The sequence below is a fragment of the Leuciscus leuciscus genome, assembly GCF_965113295.1.
Source record: "Leuciscus leuciscus genome assembly, chromosome: 6".
Taxonomy (NCBI): domain Eukaryota; kingdom Metazoa; phylum Chordata; class Actinopteri; order Cypriniformes; family Leuciscidae; genus Leuciscus; species Leuciscus leuciscus.
In genome coordinates, this window is record NC_138730.1 from 26,581,348 (window position 1) to 26,605,644 (window position 24,297).

The 24,297-nt window shown below is 36.1% G+C and overlaps 2 protein-coding genes across 5 annotated transcripts; both read left to right on the top strand.

Moving 5' to 3' along the window:
• Positions 1 to 1,300: 1,300 nt before the first annotated feature.
• On the top strand, positions 1,301 to 5,631 carry ttpa (tocopherol (alpha) transfer protein). Of its 2 annotated transcripts, XM_082172781.1 has the most exons (6): positions 1,301 to 1,597; positions 3,542 to 3,695; positions 3,805 to 3,998; positions 4,262 to 4,372; positions 4,458 to 4,699; positions 4,846 to 5,631. In XM_082172781.1, the coding sequence occupies exons 1-5, from the start codon at positions 1,403 to 1,405 to the stop codon at positions 4,686 to 4,688; spliced, it is 885 nt and encodes a 294-aa protein (XP_082028907.1). In that variant the 5' UTR covers positions 1,301 to 1,402; the 3' UTR covers positions 4,689 to 4,699; positions 4,846 to 5,631. The 2 variants fall into 2 exon arrangements, with proteins under 2 accessions (XP_082028907.1, XP_082028906.1); XM_082172780.1 differs by having other exon boundaries at positions 4,458 to 5,631.
• A 2,278-nt stretch (positions 5,632 to 7,909) lies between these two features.
• Positions 7,910 to 24,175, top strand: asph (aspartate beta-hydroxylase). Of its 3 annotated transcripts, none has more exons than XM_082172858.1 (10): positions 7,910 to 8,085; positions 12,431 to 12,586; positions 12,694 to 12,738; positions 13,190 to 13,258; positions 19,080 to 19,151; positions 19,799 to 19,867; positions 20,295 to 21,326; positions 21,552 to 21,596; positions 21,738 to 21,782; positions 22,039 to 24,175. In XM_082172858.1, the coding sequence occupies exons 1-10, from the start codon at positions 8,049 to 8,051 to the stop codon at positions 22,044 to 22,046; spliced, it is 1,578 nt and encodes a 525-aa protein (XP_082028984.1). In that variant the 5' UTR covers positions 7,910 to 8,048; the 3' UTR covers positions 22,047 to 24,175. The 3 variants fall into 3 exon arrangements, with proteins under 3 accessions (XP_082028984.1, XP_082028983.1, XP_082028985.1); XM_082172857.1 differs by lacking the exon at positions 7,910 to 8,085 and adding an exon at positions 11,087 to 11,515; XM_082172859.1 differs by lacking the exons at positions 7,910 to 8,085; positions 12,694 to 12,738 and adding an exon at positions 11,100 to 11,515.
• The last annotated feature ends 122 nt before the right edge of the window (positions 24,176 to 24,297 follow it).

A 24,297-nucleotide genomic window follows, 5' to 3' on the forward strand; every position in this document is an offset into this window, starting at 1 on the left:
AATGCAACAATCTGTACAATGGCGCCAGGGCGCTAACCGCTCACCACACACCAGATATTGGTGGAGAGGAGAGAGAGTGATAGAGCCAATTCAATGGAAGGGGATTATTAGGAGACCATGACTGTATAAGAGCCAATGGAGGGAATTTGGCCAGGACACCGGGGTTACACCCCTACTCTTTACAAGAAGTGCCATGGGATTTTCCATACCGAAGGACGGAGCTTGTAACAGTATAGTGTCCCCATCACTTTGGGGCATTAGGACCTGCACAGACCACACGGAGAGCGCCCCCTGCTGGCCTCACTAGCACCTCTTCCAGTAGCAACCTAGTTTGGAGGTCTCCCATCCAAGTATTAACCAGACTCAACTCTGCTTTCAGTGGGCAACCAATCTTGGGCTACAGGGTGATATGCTGTGGTAATACTTATGTGTTCTTGAAAATAGGCTACTTAATCTGCTAAATGAATTAGGTAATGCATGTTACTTGTAATTCGTTAATTTATCCCCAATACTGCTAATTTCAGATGAGATTGAAAATCCCTGATCGTTCTTTTCCACTGTCTAAAAACATCAATTGATCAATATAGATTTCAGTCTGTGGTTTTCTCAAAGAGGAGAGCTACGGTAGAAAGTTTTCCATTTTGAACATAATCAGAATTATCAGCTAATAAAGGTAAATCGGCATACTCGACTTGAGCATTTTCTACAGTCTGAGTTGGGTTCCCAGAGATGTGTTATTACTGTATTATGTTTAATACAGCATCTCTTCAGTTAAAACCAAAACACACACTGTCCACAAAGTGGACATCTGAAAATCTCTTTGAAAAATAAAAGAAGTTCAGATCTTGTTATTCATACTCTTAGAGCAATAAAAACATGTAGGAAATAAACCTTGACTGTGGTTGAAATGTATGCATGAAAGGGTTAATAAATGTAAAATAAGGGAAAGTTGTAACAGGAATTAAATTGCTGTATAACATTAATAAAAATATTTGTTTGGTCATTGTTATCTTTTACATTTTGGGTTTTCTTTAGTGAATTTTGGGTTTAGGTTCAGTGGACTTTTTTCATAGTGGTATGCAATATGATTAATTAATTTCACACTCATGTTGGCTTCATCTTAAACATCTGGATGAATTGCTCCGTAGGTCATACACAAGTTGTTGTCAACAGTGATCTCAGTTTTGAATAAGGCGTGGGTCTAGTCTGTTTATTTGGACGAGAGAGATTTAATTCAGTCTGCAAAGTTGGCTTGGTCAATGTTTGACGAAAGTTGACGTGTACAAAGGTGAAAAAAACATTAGGCTATAGTTCTCATTGGGATGTGAGGGGCTCATTCCCTGCCCCCTTTTAAGTGAGACCGCTGCTCGGAGAAAATGACACTCGATCGGCTCGCGCAAATATGAAGTCTGAGGAAGTTGACAACATCGAAGAATTAAATAATTTACCTGTCGATTCTGTTCGGATTGCGCCGTATTTGGCAGAGCTAAGGCAAAAAGCAGAAGCAGAAAAAAGCATTCGACACTTGGATTTGTCGAAAACATTTCTGATACGTTTTTTGCAGGCGAGAGACTTTGATGTGGCACTGGCGTTCAAGGTTTGGAACACTATTTCACCCTAAACTTTGACTGAACTCAAATGATTAATGTGTAAACTGACGCGCGTGCTTTCTGTAGTGATAGTAACACCGTTGGTGAGACGTGATTTGGTTTGCAATAACATTTAGGCTACGGGCTGATATTACACAACACCTCTCACATGTATCCTGGGGTAAAATTGCCATCATTTCAGAAGTGAGGGGACAGATATGTAAAATACCTATCTAATTGACAGGCTTTAGTTTTTCTTTTCATTCTTTTGCCCCCCCCCCATTCCTATATTGTCCTAATGATCATTTTATGATTGGTTTATGTACTACAAACACTTGTGCACAAGTCATCATGGATGTAAAAAAATATATAATAAAAACATAATAAATAGAAGAAAAAAAAATTCTATATCAGAAAATAGCTTTATAGCTTCTGTACTGTAATAACGTCTATAGCCTATCAATAGCACTGCATTACACTTTTAATGGGTTTTGTGCAATTTTTAATGTATATGTTTTATAGATAGATTTATGTCTTTTTTGTGTGTCTTTTTAAACTTGACTTGACTTTCTGAGCAATAACCGCACAAGAGTTCCTATGTGTGTAAGCTCAAATGGCAAATAAAGTTCTTGAATCTTGAATCATTATTATTCATTTACTTTATTGTTATAAAAATACCCCAAGATGGCTTGAAAAAAATATAAATCATACATTGTAGCAATCGTGTGATTATTGCTTTCACGTTTCATCAGTCAAACGTTTTCTGCTTTTTACTCTGCTACAGCCATAGCTTGTCCATATTGGGGATTTCCTGGAATGTCATAAGTTATTACCTCTATGAGTCCATTTTTGACTTTCTGTGAGGGAGTGCCCTCTGGTCTTGAGTATGAAGGAAACACATTACATGAGTTTGTTTAGCCAAAGTCACTTAGCGCTTCATAATGTTCAAATCGCCTCGTTTTGAATAAGAATAAAATGTCAGGTCATGCATAGACTATCTTGTCTCTTTGAATTTAAATCTAGATATTTTATTCACATTGGCCCTTGAAAAACTCTATGTGAACTAGGGTTGCAAAGGAGTGGAACATTTCCGGTTAGGCTGAGGAATTTTGGAAATATCCCAATTTTGAAACTTTACGAGAATTCATTGAAATTTTGGGGTAATTTATGCAAACTGTATCATATACAAACATAAATATACATTTTGTTTGGTCATAAGCAGACAATTAAGTCCCCTGTTATAGGTTAACCTGCAGTTTTGCAAATTTACATTTTATTCCCATTAATTCATTATACTCGTTAACTCGTAATTTTGCATCCCTAATGTGAACATAGTTGCCCCTTAAAAAGTGTGGGGGGTGAATTTACGTTTGATTAAAAGTACAAAAGTACAAGTGCGGTAAAAGTAGGCCACACGTCCCCCATGTATCCTACGCCCATTCACATATGTCATTTCTGAATTTATGCAAAATAAAATAATGCATAATGCACCAAGTGTATCATCACTATTTTAGTTTTTATAGTTGTTGTTTTTTTCTTTTCAAGTTTATTATTATTTATTTATTAGTTATCTTAACTTCTTCTTTAACCATTTATATTGTGTTCATATACACCAGTTCATTTATGTACATTATAGCTTATAGCATATTTATGCCAATGTTTTCTTGTCTATTCATTATTTGTTTAATGTAAACATCTGTAAATATCTGGCCCACAAACACTCTAGTTTAAGTGAAAGTAACTTTGACGTTATTTCAGCCATACTGACTAGGTAGGGACTGGATGTTCAATAATTGATGTACAAATTTTTTCTTTTCTGACTGACATTGCATTCAGATGTCAAACCAACCATAATCAATGTAATGAGTAATGCTTCTTTTGTCCTGATAATTTTCTTAAAAAAAACAAAAAACTTGAGACTAATATATAATTGATCTTGTGTTTTTCAACAGCTGTTAATCAACTATCATAAATGGAGACAAGAATGTCCAGAAATAACTGCAGATCTACGGCCATTATCCATCATAGGACTTCTCCAAAACAATTACCATGGAGTTTTGAGATCACGAGACGATGCTGGAGGTCGAGTTTTAATCTATCGGATTGGCAAGTACATACACAAACAATATAAAAAATAAAATAAAATAAAAAACTTCTGCCATTATAATGGGGAATATAATGTGGAATATCACACATTTGCAAACACTGTTTTCAGGTCAGTGGAACCCCAAAGAATTTACAGCTTACGAGGTTTTTCGTGTGAGCCTCATTACGTCAGAGTTGATTGTTCGAGAGTGGGAGACTCAAAAAAATGGACTCAAAGTGATTTTTGATCTCCAAGATTGGTGCTTTGCTCATGCTCTGCAGATAAATCCTTCCCTGGCAAAAAAGATATCTTCTGTGCTCACGGTATGTATCAATTTAAACATTTTCACGAAAGATTATATATTTTAGTGAAGAAATTATCAATTGGATATTTGGAGAAATATCTAGGTTTAACACCCCTTCCACATCTAGAAAAACTTGTTTTTTAGTATATAGTTGTTTTTTTCTCCTTCTCTTATAGCTAGCTTTTTTAATATTAATTTTAAAAATGGAAAAAAATATATGAATACATTATCGAGTGAGTTAAAATGAATCCACCAAATAAAAAAATCGAATCTGTCTTGCAGGATTCCTTTCCTTTGAAAGTACGCGGCATCCATTTGATAAACGAGCCCATTTTTTTCCGTCCCGTCTTTGCCATGATCCGTCCATTTCTTCCAGACAAAATCAAACAACGGGTTAGTAACATTTAAGTAGACAATGGGATTTTAAGAGGATTCGTTTTAATCAGTTTAATATCTATGGTGATGCTTTTCCTTATAGATTCATATGCATGGCTGTTCATATGTCCGAAGTCTCTGCAGTTACTTTCCGAAGGCTATTCTCCCTCCTGTGTATGGAGGAACCGGACCAGGCATAGATGAAGTGTGCCAAGAGTGGACTGAGTTCATCATGCAGTCTGAAGATTATCTCTATAGGCTCTCTATAGACTTGCGCAACCCGCAAGAATCAGGCGGTGGAGGTGATGCTTCTCAGTCATCCGCCTTTGACTAATTAAAATGAAGGTACTTCTCACCATGTGCTCTTTGTGTTCTGCTGTGGCAAGTTACATACTTTCTATGAAATTAAGGATAATATTGCTGACCTAAATTGTAATTGTAATCTTTTACTAAATAGGAATTTTTTTTCTTTACTTTTATTTTCATTCCAGACTGGAAAAGGTGACATTCCCAGTTATCACATTTGGATAATGTGATTTTATTGAATTCTATATCACACAGATATTCATTGCAAGTACTTGATATACCTCTGAAGATACAATATAGCACTATATTTCAGATGTTTGTTGCTTTTAGAAGAAGGATTTTGTAGTATCTTTAAAATAACACAACTAGTGTACAATGTTGTATGAGACTGAAATATCAAAGTGCATTTGTTTCTTTTGCTTGTGAATTGTCATTGTTTTTATTTTATTATTTTCATAACAATAGACAAAACTCAGGATGTTACAGAATGTAAGTCATATGATCTGTAATGTAATGGTAAACTGCAGCATTCAGTAATCTTTGCTGTATTTTAAATAAATAAAAAGCTGAGGGCATGTACTTATTTAGTATACTCTAAGTGGGATTGTAAAGTGGCACTTTGGTCTATTGCCTTTTGCTCCGACTCTTAAACAAATATAACCAGAGACGAATGACCTTATTGGAGCTCTTCTTGTTTACAGATTTCCTTAAATGTGAATTTCTGAAACCATGTATATACCTCTTGTTCGGATTATTGCACATTTCCTGTCAGACAGTGTATCTAATGACAGAAGAAAATCACTGTTTTACATTAGTGGCTCATTATTTAATTGTGTTGTCATCAATTGTTATCCAACTACAGCTGTTAAATATTTTTTTCCCCACTTTAATGTACATTACCATAATGATACAAATATATACACAGACACATTAATACACAATGTGCTACTCAAATAAACGTGGGAACTGGACTCGCAAATGTCATTGTGTGAAGATGTTTTCAACTGTTAAGCTGCCAAATCCAATTGGGTGAATGAAGAGGCTACAGGCTGTGTACTACATTCTGCCAAATTCTTATTATCTTCCATTATCTTGCCTGTCTATTTAGATTGTAAGATTTAAACAATAATAATATATATAAGTAACAGTAACAATAAGAATATCACTAAGAAATATTTTAAAACCATAGTTTTGTAGTCTAGTAATGGTTAGGGACATAAAAATGGAATGTCTCCAGGGGGAACAAAGGAGATACTAAGATAACAATCCCTCCCTATCACCATGGTGTCATTGTGTAAGGGCTGTAATGTAATGTTATTCCAATTGGTGTACCAAACGTTGTTTCCAAAGGGAAAAACATCAACAAGCTGCAACAAACTTATAATGTTATTACTTGCACAACATATGTGAGGTACTTGCAACTGTGTACATATCTAAAACAGTAATTTTCCAGAATAGTGTTGAATCTATTGAAAGTATATTTTTAGACAATTATCATATGCCCTCTGGTGGTAAAAAATACACAATACATAATGTTGTACAAAATGTCATACCTCCAGTTGTTTTGTGAATTTTGTACATGTCATACTACCAACTATTAATATCCAAAGCCCTACTGTGAAACATTATGTGGGGACAACTACCACTTCAGAATGAATAGGCAAAAGTATCCTGGAGATTTGCACTGTGAAGAAAATCACACTTTCTCACACATGCCAAATGGTGGGAAAGGCCCAAATGGTTCCCATACCTCTTTTATCCTATCATGTATCTCAGAACATCTCATGCACACAGCAAGAGTATTGTAGTATATTTATATTTTATGTTGGAGCATTGACTAAATCTATTACTAAAGTTACAATCTCGCACACTTGCCACATTTAATCCTGCCTCTAATTTCCATATTAGACTGTTCTTGTCTTTTTTGGTTTAGAAATCATGCATTTGGGACAGATTAATCTTCAAGTGTTTTATCACTTAAGTGGTAATGGTTGTTTGAAAGGAGCGAAATAGATTTTGAATTTACATTGATTTAATTAAGTCAAAGTTAATCCTTCGTTCTTATCTTACAGTTACTATGTTTGACATGCATGTAGTATGGCAGCATTGTCTGAGAGGTTAGAATTACTCAGATCTGCCAAACAAGCACGTGTCTTGACAAAAGCTTTTGACAAACGATTTAATGCAAATATGTGTGTGTGTGTGTGTGTATATATATATATATATATATATATATATATATATATATATATATGTGTGTGTGTGTGTGTATTTTTTCTTTTTTTTCTTTAATTGTATGTGATTCTTTAAAGATAAATCCACTTTCCTAGGGTAACTGTCCCAATTTTACAATAATATCTGGTTGTGGGTTTCAGCTGAATTTTATCTTTACAATCATTACATTTGAAAAGTAAATGGTACTTCATTCTTTGTATTACGCTACTATTAAACAGATTCCTGTTTCGATCAAAACATGTCCAAACCCCAAGTAATCAGAAAATAAACATTATTGTTTAAGATTCTCCTATGTGAATGCAACAACAGAGTGTATAACCGAATTATAGTTTCAACAAGTTTTAACTTCATGTGAGTAAAGTTACACACTATAGTGCTACAACATTTGTGGATGAGGTGGACATAAGCAAAAGGGGGGTGGGGCGCAACAATGGGACAATTTGTACCAAGCAAAAAAGAACAAAGTTTACGTTGTTAATTTCACCCCCTCACTATATAATAGGCTACTATAAGGACAAATCCGGTTTAATTAGGTTAGTTTAATACAAAATGCTCGTATAATTGAGAAACTAAACTTTGTTTCCTTCAGCGTGTGCTTCTTCCTACAGGCTAAGTTTCAAGTAAATTGGAGGCTAAACAGAACTCATTTTCTAGAGTCCAGACTGCAGTCATTTTGCAAATAACAACCTATTCAAGTGCTAGGTCATACATCACACGACGAATTCATTCGACCGTTACACGCATCGATTCGAACTGTTGTAATGTTGTGAATTGTTTTGCATTCACAGCAGTATAACATGGATTGGATCTCGCGATAAGTGCAACCTTCCATCTTGCCACGTTCCAGTGCTGGTAGAAAAAAAACAGGAAGAACTGGGCGGTCGTATCCCGCAGGTATCCACACGATTGAATAAGTCACCGACCACTGTTCGGCGATTGGATTACATTTTTATTTTCCCCGCCCACAGCGGCTTTGTCTGAACAACATTGGTCGAACGCTCAGTCGCTCAAAAAGGGGACGGGTTACGCTGGGCCTCAGTGTCTGAAGGCATAGGGATTTGATTTTGCAGGGCATCAGTACCAGAACTGAGACTGGAATTACAGTCAATTCGTTTTGTACAGAGTAAGAAACGTCGAAGAACTACCACTTGCAATGGCTAAGAGAAATCCAAAAGGAACCGTTAAAAAAGGTATGTATGTTTACATTTTCTTCCGTCGAAAATATGTGCATTTCTGCGAAGGCCTGATAGTTAATCAGGCGGCAACATTGATTTTGTTTATGTAATTTTAAATGCACTGGTTATGGATTATCAGCCACAAAGAGACACAACAAAAAGATACAACAGGTCAAAAAATAAGAATATATACAGTGCATTGTGTCGACTACAGTTGTGCAATATAAACTACATTAGTTGTGTTACACTGTAATCGCAAATAGTTCATTAATCGTCGCAGCGAGTAAGAACTTTTCAGTCGGAGTGGCGTGTATTAAATCTCCCACCCCGATCATGTCTGTGCACTTGGAAAATGGGAGGAAGTGGTTGCAGAACTTCTGCATGCTTTTTGGTGTCATTTGCACGAGACCCAAAAGGCCTAGTTTATTATAATATTTTGCTAATTCCAACAGCAGCAAATGACCTATATTTTCATATAAATATTTGCTCATCGTTGGAGTCAGAGTTGCCCCAGTGCGAACTCTTAAATGCTCACGTGTCAATATTGGGAGAGCGTGGGAGGGGTTACACGTGGCCTCTAGGGTCCCATGTCACCACAGACCCTGTGAAAAGAAAGTCTGCCACATTGCAGGACCCCACTCTCCGGGTGTTGGGTTAGCTATCTAGCTACTATTATTGACTTTAGTAACTGCGTGGTTATGTAAGAGTGGTAGATTTGTTCACTATTGGACTTTTGAAGGTACATGAACCCATTCAGTTTAGACACGCGTGTATAGATTTCGCCACATAGATTGACTTTACACTGTAAAAAAGGTTAATTTGAACGAAAAGCTGTGTAAAATGTTACCTCAAAAACTTGATAATAGATAGAACTCCAATGCATGCAGTTATACTGTAGAATGGTTCTCAGTCATGCACATTTTCAGTTATATTACATTTTATGAGCAAATATTTTTTGCATTAGGCTATTTGGTATTGTGTGCATTATCCTGTTTTTTTTGGGCCACTGTGCACATTCCTTTTGTTTATTAGCTACTGTTCTTGGTAAAGGCAGTCTTGTTCATGGAAAAGCTTAATGCATCCTGTGGCCATCTCTTGTTACAACCTGTTTTATAATGATGGTATCTCTATATTTAAAGCTAATAAAGCAGATCATCATTTTGCCAAATTGCCATCCTGAAACTCTCTCTCTCTCTCTCTCTCTCTCTCTCACTGTCTCTCTCACTGTCTCTCTCAAAACATGTCTTTTATTTAAAATATTGGTGTCATTGAGGTGCCACTAGAGCCTCAATTGCTTATGTGCCATAAGAATGCCTATTCTTATATGAAATCTGTAAAATAGATTGGGTTTTTATCCATTATGGTAAGCTTTTCCTATAATGATATTTATCTAGTCTAAGTCTTGAGCCGGCCAGCACCCATTTAAATGCTGAATTTATAACAAAGTTAGATTGCAAAGCAAATTCATCAAAGTGAACTTAGCTGTTCGTAAAGTGGTGCAATGCCCTCTTTTATCAAATGTCGAAATCATTCCTTTCAGGGATCTTTTCAGCACCACAGAATAACTTGCGGACCTCCAAAGAAATGGTAAAGAAATGACAGTCCACCATGATGTGCTTGCACTTAATTTTTTCTCTCAAGCATTTCTTTATTTATTCCAAAGTTCTGTTCAAATAACCTTGCATGTTGTTTTTCAAGGGCATTGAATCTAATACAATTCTGTCATACATGGTTTGTGCAGTAAATGTTTTATTTGCTTTTGTTAAATGCAGTGTTTATCTCACAATGTTCAAGTTTCATGCAAAGTTTGATAACACACTTGTGTGTAATTTAACAAGTAACACCGTTCAGTCCTGATATTCTTACGAATGACAATAATATTTAACACTTTATAAAAGCATACAAAATATTCTAATAATTTAATGTCTTGAATAATCTGACATATTTAACTCCTGTTGTGACATCAGGACAACCCACTGGACTTTCAAACCAGTATGGTCTATTATTCTAAAGAAGGGGAGGTTTGCTGGTCATTCAAGATTCCAATCGGGGGTGTATGTTGCTGATAAGATCACATAAGGGGTTAATGTCCAGTGTTTGTTCCTGTGACCAGACACAAACTCTTGCTTTAAGCAGTAGGGTGTGTAGGTACAAATGAAGAAGAGAAGGTATTTCAAGGCGCACATTCCACTACAGTATTATGTAAGCTGGACAATGAACATTTTGTACAGATACGGCAAAAACAGTGCATGAGTTAAAAAAAAAAGTATTTGAAGCACTGTTTTACATAGCAGGTTTAAATGGGGGAGGGGAAGATGTTGATTAGGACACAATGGCAGCCGTTTGACTACCTGTAGATTTGTGATGAGTTGAACCGAGCGTGTTTGTCTTAGGGGCGTGTCCAAACATTGCATGCAACTTTGATCTATCTGAAAGATTCAAATACTCTTAATGCAGTTTTCACTTAAGTTTTGGGGTTTTGATTTGCATTAAATGCACATGAAAAGTGCACTGCTGTTCAAAATGTTTGGGGTCATTAAGATTTTCTTTTGGAACTTTCTGTTCCGTAAAGAATCCTAAGAAAATGAACTGTTTTGCACAAAAATATAATAATAATAATAATAAATGTTTCTTGAGCAGCAAATCAGCATATTAGAATGATTTTTGAAGGATCACGTGACACTGAAGTAAAATGAATAAATTACATTTTAAAATATATTAACATGGAAAAAATATTTTAAGTTGTTGTAATAATTGACAATATTACCGTTTTACAGTTTTTGTTTAAATAAATGCAACCTTTTTTACAAGAAGTGTATTTGAAACCTTCTTTTTCTTTTGAGACACTTTTTCTTTTAGAGAAATTGTGCTAACATATGGCTGGTTTGTTTTTGACAAATCCAAGCAGAAGCCACCGCTAACATGTTTATTATTTCATCAAGAAACTCGGGAGACCGGTCCTTGTATGGAAGATAAATAGTCACTCAGTTGGCCTCAGATTTACATGCTCCTCTGCCTGGAGGCTTGAAAAAGCCTTCCAAAGTTTGATTTGCATGTTGATAAAATGCATGTATGTGACCAAGCATTTTATCCTCCATTCTGCACTGCTCTTTTGTTAAGTATAGTGATTTGGGTGACCAATCAGCCATTTCAGCTTTCATATGTGACTAAGAACAGCAGGATGGAGAGGGATTTGCCTCTACCCTTTCCTATGAGTGCTTGAGATGTTCTGGCTTTCAAGCGGACTGTTCTAAAAATAATCCATTTGCTGGTCGAGTTCCATATCAAGTTCCGGCTCAATTCACCAGGAACAAAAAGGCAGAAGACCTGTTGTTGTACAGGGGTCCGGGGTAGGATTTGGGTGAGGACGCTCTCTTCTTCCCCACTTTGCCTGGAGGGATGGGGGAGCCGAATGCAGAGGTCAAGGTGGTGAACGAAGAAACCGGTATTAGTATTTTTATGTTTTTGGAATAAGCTTTTATGACAAGAGATGACATTTAATGAATCACAGGGGTGTGAGAGGAAGCCTTAATATTTGAAAAAATATTTTTTCATAATACTTAATTTTTTGTCAAATTTGTATTTTGTGTATATATGAGCAGTACAAATTTGATGTTGTGGTTTTTTTGTGTGTGTGTGTGTGGACATTGCAGGAGTGCTTTCAAATGTTTTGTTATAACATTTTCTTGTGAAGTTCGTATATATATGATACCTTGTACAACATGTAAAAAGAGAATTTCTTTGTTGTAACACTGTAGCGTTGTTATTTCTCTCTGTATGTCTGTTACTAATGTTTGTAGTGTATGTGAACATGTGTGGTTTGACCTAGCAGAACGTAGCGGACAAAACACCTGTTCATTCTTCCCACTAGAGCTCTGAATGCAGATGTATTTATACCCTGGTTCCATGAGGAGTGTCAACAGACCTCAGAATAACTGCACTCTTTTAGACTTTTGTCACCTTGTGATTACCATAGATTTCAAATGGAATATTTAAACATCTTTTAGGGAGTCTTTCACCTGAATCTGATATCCCTTGAATCTTCTACATGCATTTAAATATAGAAAGAATTGATTGGTCTACAATAGATTTTCAGCTTCAAAGCTAATGTTACATGCATATTGTATCAACTAGTGGCATTGAGTGAAAATGCTTATGCGTGCAGTAATACTAAAGGACTAATCTTGCTTTTAAAGGCATGGTTCAGTTTTGAGCATGTATTCCTCATTCATACGTGTAGAGGGTTTTGCTGTGCTGCATTGAATTTGTTTAATGAATCAGTTGGTACTTTTCTTTTTATTTATTTCATCTTGACATTGTGTATAATCTGCCCTTTTTTTTCTTTTTCTTTTTTCTTCAGAGGCCAAGCCGCAGCTGGCGCATAAGAATGGGAAGAAGGCAGAGGTTGGAGGAGGAACCTCGTTCTTCACCTGGTTCATGGTTTTGGCCCTCCTGGGTGTATGGACCTCTGTAGCTGTGGTGTATTTTGACCTTGTTGACTATCAAGGTGTAATTGGTGAGTCTGGTTTCTCTTTTTTTTTCAGACTTTGTGTATTGATTGTAGTATTAAAAATCCTCTTATTACGTTAATGTTTTTTGTATCTGGCCTTAATTTGCATGCAGCCAAAGCAAAGGACTTTCGCTATAATCTTTCAGAGGTATTACAAGGTATGACATCTGAACCAGTGATAATCACCACCATAAACCTCATTTCTTTGACATAATCTATCATCTTCAATTTCAATGTAGGGGAGTGAAAGGGTCATTTAATTTTTAGTGTCATTTTTCATACTTGAATACATATAATATATAAATGTATGTCTATAAACATGCAATATTGTTAACTTTTGGGGGGTTTTGAACAATATGTATGTTTTAACTTTGAATGTATATAATAAATGCTAATGTTAATGGAATGACTTGCCAAGGAAAGTTGTAATAAAGCATTTCCATTTCTACACAATTATTTTTGTAGAATGTGTAGAACACTCTTTTGGGATACTAAGAAATATCCTTAATGTTAAAAATAAATAAATAAATAAATATATATTTTATATATATGGCACAGTGGATTACTCGCAATGCTTGCCAAATGACTAAATCAGATTCACTTTACTAGGTAAACTTGTGTCCTATGATGCTGATGGTGATGGGGACTTTGATGTGGAAGACGCTAAAGTACTGCTAGGTAAGTGCACTGATTTCAATGAGATTCTTACCCGATTGTTTTGCATGACTGACTTTGGTTCACTTTTGTGCAATGACAAATTAAATGGGACTAATTCACGTGCATGGTACTTTTTCATGCTTTTGTTGTAATCATTTTTTTCAAACCACATGATGATGAGGTTATTGCCTTATTGCATGAGTTTGAGAATTAGACCAGCTTGCCAATATTTTGTTTTAACGGCTACATCATATCATAAGGAGAGAAAATTAAGAATTATTTTCTCATTTTGCAGGTAGTTTAACTGATTTCACAAGTAACTGAGCCCTACATTCATTAAAAACTGCCTCATTGGTACTTCCCATGCATGCATGTTCCTTTTCTCCTTTACCTCATATGCTTTTTTTAATAGCATCTTTACCCACTTTTTTATAGCACTGAATCCTTATCTACTAAACCTTGCAAACCAAACCACCTCCACCCTCTCTCTGTTTTCTTGCTCTCCCACTGTTCTTTCTTTCCCTCTCTTTCTCTTTTTTCCTTATTTTCCCATTTGCGTAGGGCTGACCAAAGATGGCAGCAAAGAAAACTCAGACTCACTTGAGGAAGTCCTCGATATTTTAGCAGAAGAGGGCACTGATTGGTTTCAAGGTTTCTTCACCTTCCTTTATGACGTTATGAGTCCTTTTGAAACGCTAGAGGATGAAGAAACCGAGGCAGCAGCGGAAGATGTTGCTGGCGCGTCACAGACTGAAGGGGTTCAGGGCCAAAAGACATGCGTTATTTTAGGCCTTCAAAACCAATAGTTGTGTTTTCTACTGCGATTGTGACAGAAGCACTTTATTAGACGAGGACTTACTCCCTTGACGGCTTGATTCTGTTCCTAACACTTGAAGAAATATTTTGTTGGGAAGATTGCCAACAGTCACTTTGGAACCTGTGAACTCTTGAGAAGATGATGTCATTATGAACACTAACACCTTTGTAAATATTGAACTTGTGTAGTTTATGCTTTGTTGCAGCTCTTTTGCAACTGCTATTTTTAACTACTAATATACTACTTACCTTTTGCATATGACCTTATTGCTGAAAGATGAACATATCACCTTTGCTGCATGCCTCAGTTCCCTTATATCATGAACAATAGTATGCATTTCTATTTGAGTCTTGCAATTTAACACTGTACATTTGACACATTCTTGTTTTATAATCTGATTATCGTTTTTCTTTTTTTGGCATTGAATGGTTTATTTCGAGCCGTTTTAAATTACTTAATTGCATTTTGGGATGATTTGCATCCTCAGCAACTGTATTTCCTTTAACCTTTTTGGTACTACAAAATAGGCAATTTTACATAACATTGTCAAGTTGTTACATTGTTTTTTCTTTATTCTTATGCGAGTTGCCTTTGCTCTCCTTTATCAAAGCTGTAGAGAATATTGATAGGCTTGGATATAAAGTATGTGTATATATATCTCACCCCTCTTGCAGTATTACCTCAATTACAGGGTTAGTTCACCCAAAACTACAGGGTTACTCACCCTCTTGTTGTTCCAATCCCGTAAGTCTTTCGTTCATCTTCAGAACACAAATTAAGATATTTTTGATGAAGTCTGAGCATCTGCAAATAGTGAGCCTACGTTCTGATGTACAACACAGAAGCGCTGCGCTGTTACACTACGTTAACTCACTCAGAGGCCCACATAGAAGAAAATTAATAGTTGAATAAAGTCGTTATTTTTGTTTTTTTTGCACACAAAAAGTATTCTTGTCGCTTGATAAACTTAAGGTTGAGCCACTGTAGTCACTTGGACTATTTTAACGATGTCTTTACTAACTTTCTGGGATGGCAGATATCGATTACATAGAAGCCTATGTGAGCCAGCTCTCAGATTTCATCAAAAATATCTTAATTTGTGTCCCGAAGATGAACGAAAGTCTTACGGGGTTGGAACAACATGAGGGTGAGTAATTACTGACAGAATTATCATTTTTGGGTGAACTAACCCTTTAAATTCAGGCAAGAAACTTTTACTATTGCCTATACCAGTGTTTCCCAAACTTTTTCTGCCGGGCCCCCCTTTTGTAGAGCAAAATATTTTCAAGCCCCATCTACATACTGTACACCTACCTGCACCTACATAAAGACACTCTCAGACTTCTCAACTTCAACGGGCTTCTCTTTATTCATGATGTGAAGTCTACAAGTGGCGTCTTAACTTGTTCGGCTTCATACTGTCAGAAGCGAACATTTTGAGGCACGCAACACACTTGGTCTCTCTTCGTTACCCGTCCTTGTATTGGCGAATCCAGGACGAGATATGCCTTGTCATACTTTCTTGTCTTGAGGCTGTCTACACTGGACTACACAACAAATTGAACATTACAAATCTAGTTGTCCTTTGTGTCTGAAGTTGCACAAGTGCTTGGAGTACATCAGAAATGGAGCGGAGCATCAGTTTATAGTCGGGAATTTGTCACGTCGTGCTGCATCCAGTGTAGATGGCATCACTGATTATAATAGGTTCTAACTGATTTTTTCATGTTGTGATGCTCGCGTCTGGTGTAGATGTGTTTTGGTAGTTGATGTTTGAAATCTACTCATTGTCTGCTTTGTTTACCTTGAACTAGCAGTCAATTCACAAACTTGTCCATGCTTAGTGCAGAACCATGCATCATTAATTTATATTTTTACATGGCTCTCTGCAATACTCAATTCTGACTCTTTAATCATGCCATATAGCGGTCTGTTATTCCATGATAACAACTGCTCAAGCGGGTACTGTGTCATCTTGAGATGATAAAATGTCAAATTAATGTTTTGTGTTCAATTTACTTATGGCAAGTAGTTTCAAAATAAGCAAATAATTTCTTCAACCTGAAGAGATTTCTTTTGCATAACAATTTTCTGACTATACACTATTCCTTAGCCTTGCCACGCCCCCCTTTTAAAACTCAGAGGCACCCTAGTTTGGGAACCACTGGTCTGTACAGACTTATTACTTATCTAAAAAAGAGATTGAAGTTCATTGAACATTAATTAATTAATCTCATCAGTTGCTCTAGACAAGAACTAGTTCAAGGTCCTTGTGTAGGAGACGTCACCTGAACCCCAGAGTACTGTAACCGTCAACAATCAGTTCCTACCTGCCAATCTAAAGCACCTGCTGAAATAGTGTGCCTGATAATTAATACAGTGTTTATGTACGGCTTCTGTATTACTAGGTTGGAATTGAGAGGGCTATGAGTGTCAATAACTTAAATAGTACTTGCACAAAAAGTACATTTACGGCGTACATATCAGGATTTATTTACAAAACGGCTGTTTTTGTGTCTGGAAGTGTATCCTAGGAGAATTAAGTGTGTAGAATTAGGTTTAGATTTAGGGATACAATTAGTACTATTTCCTTCATTCCCACTTAAGTAATTATACCTTCAAACATTTCAAGTACAGTTTTAGTATTTATTTTCGGAAATCAGCAATTCAGATCCTTCGGTTTAATTATTTTGCCATTGTTGCCATATTTTTCCTTTGTTTGGCTTTTTATTTGTTAATAAGATTGTGTATTCTCAAATGTTGTACAAATAGCCACTACTTGCAGATTTCACTTGGGTGATGCACATTGTAAGGTGTTTGTCTCAATAGCATAAGCATACTATTTACAAAGATTTTCTTTTCTCTCAGCAATATTTAAAAGTATGCATCCCCAACCATTACATAAGTCATCATGCAGTGTTTTGTAACACAAAAATGTACGAGTTGTAGTAGCAGTCACTGACTTAAATTTGCACTGTCTCATTTGCACTAGATGAAAATTCTAAAGATGTTTCCAGGAGAAAAGGAGGTATTTTGCTCACTTGATCTGTGCATGCAGCAGACAAGTCTCTTGTGTGGTTTGGGATTTTCTAAGTTTACTTGATCGACTTGTTTGTATGCATGACTGAGCTCACATCCAATTTTTTAAGCTATATATTATTTTTCTGTTTAACCAAGGAGTGTTTAACAATAAGTGCTGCTCACAAAAAGTGTTTGACATTTATGAGCCTGCATGAACAATGACATTTTCCAGGCTATTTGCAAGTAATATTAAGGAACTGTGGACTTGTCATAAACGTATCCTAACTACATCATCTTCTAGCGTAATGTGTAGAGCAGTGGTTCTCATCTGGGAAGCAAACTTCCAAGGGGCCACTGGATGACTTAAATTATGTAAATTAGGTTTGCTTTTATTTATATATTTAAAATATAACTTGATAAAAATTTAATGATTTTTGTTTTCCATAAACAACCATTTATTGAAAAACATGCAGTTCTTGAAACTTGCAATCAAAATAATTCATTTAAAAATATCAATTACAGCAGAACTACTTTGGCCTAAATGGCCTGTCTTTGAATATTGTGTTGGACAATTGAGAGGCCTTTTAGTTAAATCGGTTGAGTGTAGAGGATATTCTAACATACTAATGGAGTTCTGATGTGAAATGATTTGCATCTTTCCAACTAATTGCGTTTTGGCGTGCGTAGTGTTAGAAATTCAGTTACAGTGATTACGTCATCAAACAAAGTTTCTCCCCAGAGCTTTCCCATGCCAAAGATGTTGGTTTGAAGCTAAGGGAAGCTCTGAAACAGCAACTCACCATCATCCATGAAAGAGTGGAAGCCAGGAAAATAGCTAAATTGGCACTGGCAGAAGTGAGGAACATCCTAGCCAAAGAGGAGGAAGAGAGGACCTTGAACCGCATCAGAGAGGAATCCGAAGCCAAAGCTTGGGAGAGGGCTGAGGCTCGACTGAAAGAGGAAGGGGAGAGAATAGAGAAAGAGGATGTTGAAAAGGCCATGCAAAGAATTAGAAAGGAGAAGGAGGAAAGAGAGAAACTGGCAGAAAGTGAAGAAGCAAAGAAGACTAAGGTGGAAAAAGATGAGGTGAAAGAAAAGCCAGAAGTTGAAAAGAAAACCCATGAGAAATCCGTTGATTATGACGTTAAAAAGGTTGAGAAAGATGCAAAAGGCAAAGAATCCAAGAAGGCTGCAGCTAAAAAGAAACTGTAAGGCATTAAATGTCAGAACATGTTGTCTTTTGTGTACATTGTGTTAACATCTGGCTGAACTTGATCTCAGTCTGTTATGAGCAGTTTTCAGAGACCACCCCTTATAGGCCGAAGGCAAGACCTTTTGTCTCTATGATCAGTGATGTTAATCATAACATTGAGATTAGTAGAAGTAGAAGCAGAATCAGAACAAGGTGCTATATGCTGATTGTCAGGTGGAATTTCTTTTATTTCCCTTAATGTTTTTGTTTGAGGGTAGGATTTTTGGTTTATTATTACGAAATACTAGCTAGTGTGAGATTTCAACATTGGTGTTTTTCTGATTTTGTCCATTTATAATAAATAAAATGAGTTGCATTACTTAACTAAGAGAGAAAATTGTGATATCAATAAAAAATATGAGTATCCTGATTTGCTTTTTCGGTGTTTCGAGTTTTCTTTTCAGTGTTGATTTGATATAAGAACAAACAGTTGCACAGTATTGAAATGGGCCTTTTTTTCTCCACAAGAATGCTTGTCTGTCCCTTACTATCTATAAACATTTCTATAAATATTCCTTTTTCCTCTCCTCTGTTTCCCTTTTTGTCTGTTTTTTAAATCTCAAACACACACCTTTTGTGTCTGTAAAAGTTAAATACATACCTGTAAAACTCAAATCTCTAGTGCAAAAGTAAACCAAATGGCATGTAAAGGTTATTTAATGCACTTCGTAGATTAGAGTCATATGCTTGTTTTATGTGATTTATATTTTACACTTACCTCATGTATGCACATCCACATGTAAAATCCTCAGGACTGAAAGATAAGCCCACCATTGAGAACAGTGAACCGGTTAAGGCAGCCTCTGCTAAACCTGTGGAAGAAGGTAAAGTAGAATCACACACAAGAGTTTTAAGCAGTAAATAAGGGTGCAGTGAGAATTTATTGATGCATAGATCATAAAAATATCTTAGAAATATCTAAAATTAGATGTGGGATTTTATAATCCTAATAGACATTGTGATGAAAATTGCAATGAAAATATGCAAGTTACTGCTATTATTACAAGATGAAATGTAATGATTGCCTGCCCATGAAATTATTCAGTTTTTTTAAAAAGAGTATATATAATAAATATATAATTAAAAGTTTATGAAAGAAAACACTTGTTTGACTGCAGGGGAATTAACTTTATCTTGCGTATGGATTAAACATTACCTCTGTGTACACAAGGACTGTGTACTATTATGGATATGCACCACTTGTGTACTATATAGACATTATTTTGATGGTCACCTATGAACACTTGTATCTGAAATACCCACCAGTTATAAACTAGTCTTGCCACATACCACAAAAAGCTCTTGTGTAACATGACATGAGCATAATCACATTGACCTGTTATGAATAGCAGACATGCATGATTGATCTAGTTTAAATCTTAGTAAAGCATTATTGCACAAGCACCTAATAATAAATAAAAATGAATAAAAAAACAAGCTAAACTGTAAAAAAATTGTTTTCCCGAATTAGCTCCAGACTCTATTGTGGAGGAAGAGATCCAAGCTGTTAAAGTTGAAGAAGCAGCTCAGCCGCCACCAGGTACAGTTTTTAGGATGTCCTTTTGAAGTTACAGTCTGTAATTGTTGCTATTTTTTGACTCACAAGTATTGTGATTTATAGGTGTATGCATGCCATGTAGTGTTTACTAAAAAAATATCTTGGCATAAATGTACCTAACCTCTGAATTGGATAATGTATGAAATATATTGGCACAATAGGAGTATAGTATATTAGATTTTATTGTAATTATTTTTGGTTACACTTTATTTTAAGGTTTTCTGTGTTACAGTGTAATTATACATTTAGTACTGAGTAATAATACTTAGCTACATGGACGTACTATAGGGTAGGGTTTGGTTTAGAGTTAGTTGCATGTAATTATGTATAATTTATAGTTATTGCTACAGTAACTACATGTGTAACACGGACAGTGTAAAATAAATAGTTACCTTATTTTCCCTTGCAGAACCAGAAACTGTGGAGGAGGAGCCAGTTGCTGAGGAAGAACCTCTGACAGTAGACGAAGAGCCCATTGCTGCAGAAGAGGAAGTAGCTGAGGAGGAACCAGAGGTTGAAGAAGAGCAAGAAGTTCCTGAGGAAGAACCTGAAGTTGTGGAGGAAGAGCCAGAGGATACAGACACTGTTTCAGCTGAGGAAGAGGCTTTTGAGGAGGCAATGGAAGAGCTTGCAACAGAGGAAGAGGTCATACCAGTTGAGGAAGCTGCTCCAGTGGAAGAAGATTCATCAGTTGAAGAGACAATAGAAGTGGTAGACGAAGATACTCCAGAGGAGGAGGAGGAGGTAGTTGAAGAGGTTGCACCGGTGGAAGAAGCAATTGAGGAAATGTTGGAGGAAGGTGATGCACCAGTGGAAGAGGCAATAGAAGTAGTAGAAGAGAGTGCACCAGTAGAAGAACCTGTTGAGGAGCTTGTACCGGTAGAAGAACCTGTTGAGGAGCTTGTACAGGTAAAAGAATCTGCGGACGAGCTTGAGCCAGTAGAAGAAGCTGTGGAGGAGCTGGAGCCAGTAGAAGAAGCTGTTGAGGAGCTTGAGCCAGTAGAAAAAGCTGTGGAGGAGCTTGAGCCAGTAGAAGAAGCTGTGGAGGAGCTGGAGCCAGTAGAAAAAGCTGTGGAGGAGCTTGAGCCAGTAGAAGAAGCTGTTGAGGAGCTTGAGCCAGTAGAAGAAGCTGTTGAGGAGCTTGAACCAGTAGAAGAAGCTGTGGAGGAGCTTGAACCAGTAGAAGAAGCTGTGGAGGAGCTTGAACCAGTAGAAGCAGCCGTGGAAGAACCTGAACAAGTGGAGGAACCTGAAATAGAAGAGCAAGTGGAAGAAGTAGAAACACCTGAAGAGACAGTTGAGGAGTCTGTCTCTGTAGAAGAGACTGGAACAGAAGAGGAACTTGAGGAAACAGATGAGACCGTTCAGGAAGATGAGGAAGTAGAAGACTCCATAATGGAGGAAACCAAGCTTGAGGAAGAGAATATGGAAGAAGAAGAGGGTAAGTTTCTTGTTTTTGCAAGTTCACTCTGGTGGCGATTATGCAGCAATAATACACAAAATGTCTTATTAAAATTGTACAATCATGTGGATGCAAACATCTGTTAACATCAGATACTGCACAATCGGAGACAAAAGAGGAAGTGGACAAATTTATAGAATTTACACTGAACAGATGAGCAGTTCTTTGTTTGCTTTGTTGTGAAATGTGCCTGTCTTGTTACAGAGGATGCAGCTTCTGAGGAAGAGCAGACTGAGGAAGACTTTGCAGGTTGGTAATTTAATGTTTATAAAAAATATATAAAGAATTGGAAGACTTTCTAATGTGGAAAATCTGTACAGACATTTTTAGATCATACATTCTATGCTTAATGTCTAACACAATTATATTTCCTTGCTTCTTTATTAACAGAAGATATTAACCAAACAGAAGAACAACTTGAATTAGAGGCCACAGGTAATACAGTTTTGCCATTTATATTCCTTTTCATAATGGGTGAAAATGTTATCTGATTAAGGACAATTTCTATAACTCTGGCATTTATGTATTTAACAATTCTATTTAATTTATTCATAATCTGTTCTATCAAAAAGGTGTTTTCTCCAGTTCACATATGTACAAATGGACTGTCTCTGCCTAATACAGTGTCTGCTTCAACTAAAAACATCAGCTGGTTAAGTGTATTTAATGTCAATCATTTCATGTTTTACAGAAACATAAAACATTAGGCAGTGTGTAAGATGCGGAGAGGACCAGCACCACATGGCATTCCACTGGAAGTGTGCAGCTGCCGATTCCCACCATGGAGTAAAAAAAGAGAATGCTACTATATTACCCTTTCATTTTCCTGGACTTTTTCTTTTTTAAAACAAGCCTTTTTGTTAATTGATAATGTAGTCTCTTGTGTACAAGTACACATTTATTTGTATTTTGTCAACATTTGTTTGGTGGTTTGACCCCCCCCCCCCCCTCCCCCCTTTTCTAATCCCTATTTTGTAATTACAGACCAAGCTTTTTCCCTATCCTCTAACATAGATGTGAAGTAGCCATTTCTTAATGATCATGGATGATAGTTTGGTTTCCTATGTATGTACAAACACCTTCATGTTGCTTTGTAGCTCAGATATCTTCACAATCATCATTGTCTCTCTTTCGTTAAATCTAATTGCTTTTATGTGAAGGTACTATGCAAAGCTGCACTGATCTTTTGCTCTTTTTACCCTTAGGTTTTGTACTACCAATATGTATTGAGTCTACATTTCCAATGTTGCATATCAAGGACAAGTTTATGCTGGCAGGTTAACCAAGATAATTGCTATGTGAACTTTGTATGAATGGGCGTGCATGTGCATGTTTGTGTCAATTTAAAAAAATCTTGTTTAACTTTATGCGAAGCAATCATTTGAGCCATTTTTCTCACTAGTATGTATTCATGGTGTTTTCCTATGTGTTTTTCAGTGTATGGTCAACATTTAAGTACCTCTGTTGATATTTTACTCAATACTGTAACTGTTTTGCTAAGAGCTCAGAGTGGAGAACTTGTTTTTGCATTTCTTCATATTTAGATTTCACATTTTTAAATTCAGAAGCACATGTCTGCTCCCCATCAATTTTTTATTTATACTCATGCCTTTTTCAGTAAGTCTTGTTTCATAGGCTCATGATTTGACAAGCTCTATTTCAGGCAGACACTCCAGCTGCTGTGCAGTGTGCGTATGAGAAACAGTGTTGTTTAATGGGATTGTCATCTAATGTAATAACTGGTGAAGGATGCCCACATAAATATGGAGTAACCTACTTTACAAAATGTTTTATTTTTGTTGCAGGTTAAAGATTTTTCCTAGTGCTTTTTGTGAGACATCACAAGTCTGTATGTGCTAATTAATTTGTCAAATGTAATGCACTGCCTATGGATTGAATTCCCAGTGCATTTATTTTGGCCCTTTCAACTGTTGCAGGCACATCTGTAAGAATACAATATAGAAACAATACGGTTTTGTTGTACTACATTCAGAAAGGAAGATGACTGGTATTTTGTCACATTAATATCACAGAAAGACAAATGTTTTTATTTACTATTAATGTTGTCATGTTTTTTATCACAACAATGTAGCTTTCACCCTTGATGCAGAGTAAACGGTTAAGAAACTGAAAACAGGTTTGATCTTTTAAAGGAAACCCAATTCTGGCTCCTGAAGTGTTTCACTGTGGATTGTTTTCTTTTTTTTTTCATTGTAATGTTGTGTGTTACACTGTGGTTTTATGGGGCCTGCCAGAATAGATGTTGTTTTTGTGCTAGACTTTAGGAAATGCTGCAAATCTCTTCGATGGTTTCATAACATATGGCTGCAATGTAGTTTTTAGGGTTTTCTTCTTTCTACAAAACTAGAGGGTGTTTTTGACCCCTAACACTTTTGAAGTCAATGTGAATTTTTAAAGTGGTATTAATTTCTTGTTTAGGATTTTTAAGGAATTATTTTATTTAGAATTTGACTCTTTAAAGTCAAATTGAATTAATTCTACAAAAGTGTTAACTTCTCAAAGCCATATGTGAAAGGTTGGGTATAGCAGCTTTAGTATGGGTTGTGCTCTAAGGGACAGACACCTCACGACCAGCAATAACACCATTTGTATAGGGGGTATTTTTTTAAATTGAAATCCACATACAAACAGATGTTTACTCAAGGCTTTCTATTCAGAGGTTTACATGAAATCCTGCTGTATAGGCTAACTCATTTTAAGTTATTGAGGCATTGAAAATATAGGGAGTTTTGGGTGACACAAATCTGTAAACAACTGTAAATGTTTTGTTTGAGTGCTGCAATAAAGGTTGGGACGACAAAGTCGAATAGTGTTCTTTTTTTCGTTTGTTTACAAAAATCAATTCCGATCCATGTAATAAATACAACAATGAAAAGAAGCACGAAGACCTGTTACAATGTATTTATTTGTATTTTTTATGATGTCTATT

Bases quoted from the DNA above. Each gene is read 5' to 3' on its own strand.
- asph (XM_082172857.1), top strand. From the start codon at position 11,470: ATGGGGGAGCCGAATGCAGAGGTCAAGGTGGTGAACGAAGAAACCG. The intron at 19,868-20,294 runs GTACAGTTTTTA...TTTCCCTTGCAG, and splicing joins AGCAGCTCAGCCGCCACCAG to AACCAGAAACTGTGGAGGAG. The intron at 21,597-21,737 runs GTTGGTAATTTA...CTTTATTAACAG, and splicing joins GACTGAGGAAGACTTTGCAG to AAGATATTAACCAAACAGAA.
- ttpa (XM_082172780.1), top strand. From the start codon at position 1,403: ATGAAGTCTGAGGAAGTTGACAACATCGAAGAATTAAATAATTTACCT. The intron at 3,999-4,261 runs GTATGTATCAAT...TCTGTCTTGCAG, and splicing joins AGATATCTTCTGTGCTCACG to GATTCCTTTCCTTTGAAAGT. The intron at 4,373-4,457 runs GTTAGTAACATT...TTTTCCTTATAG, and splicing joins CAGACAAAATCAAACAACGG to ATTCATATGCATGGCTGTTC.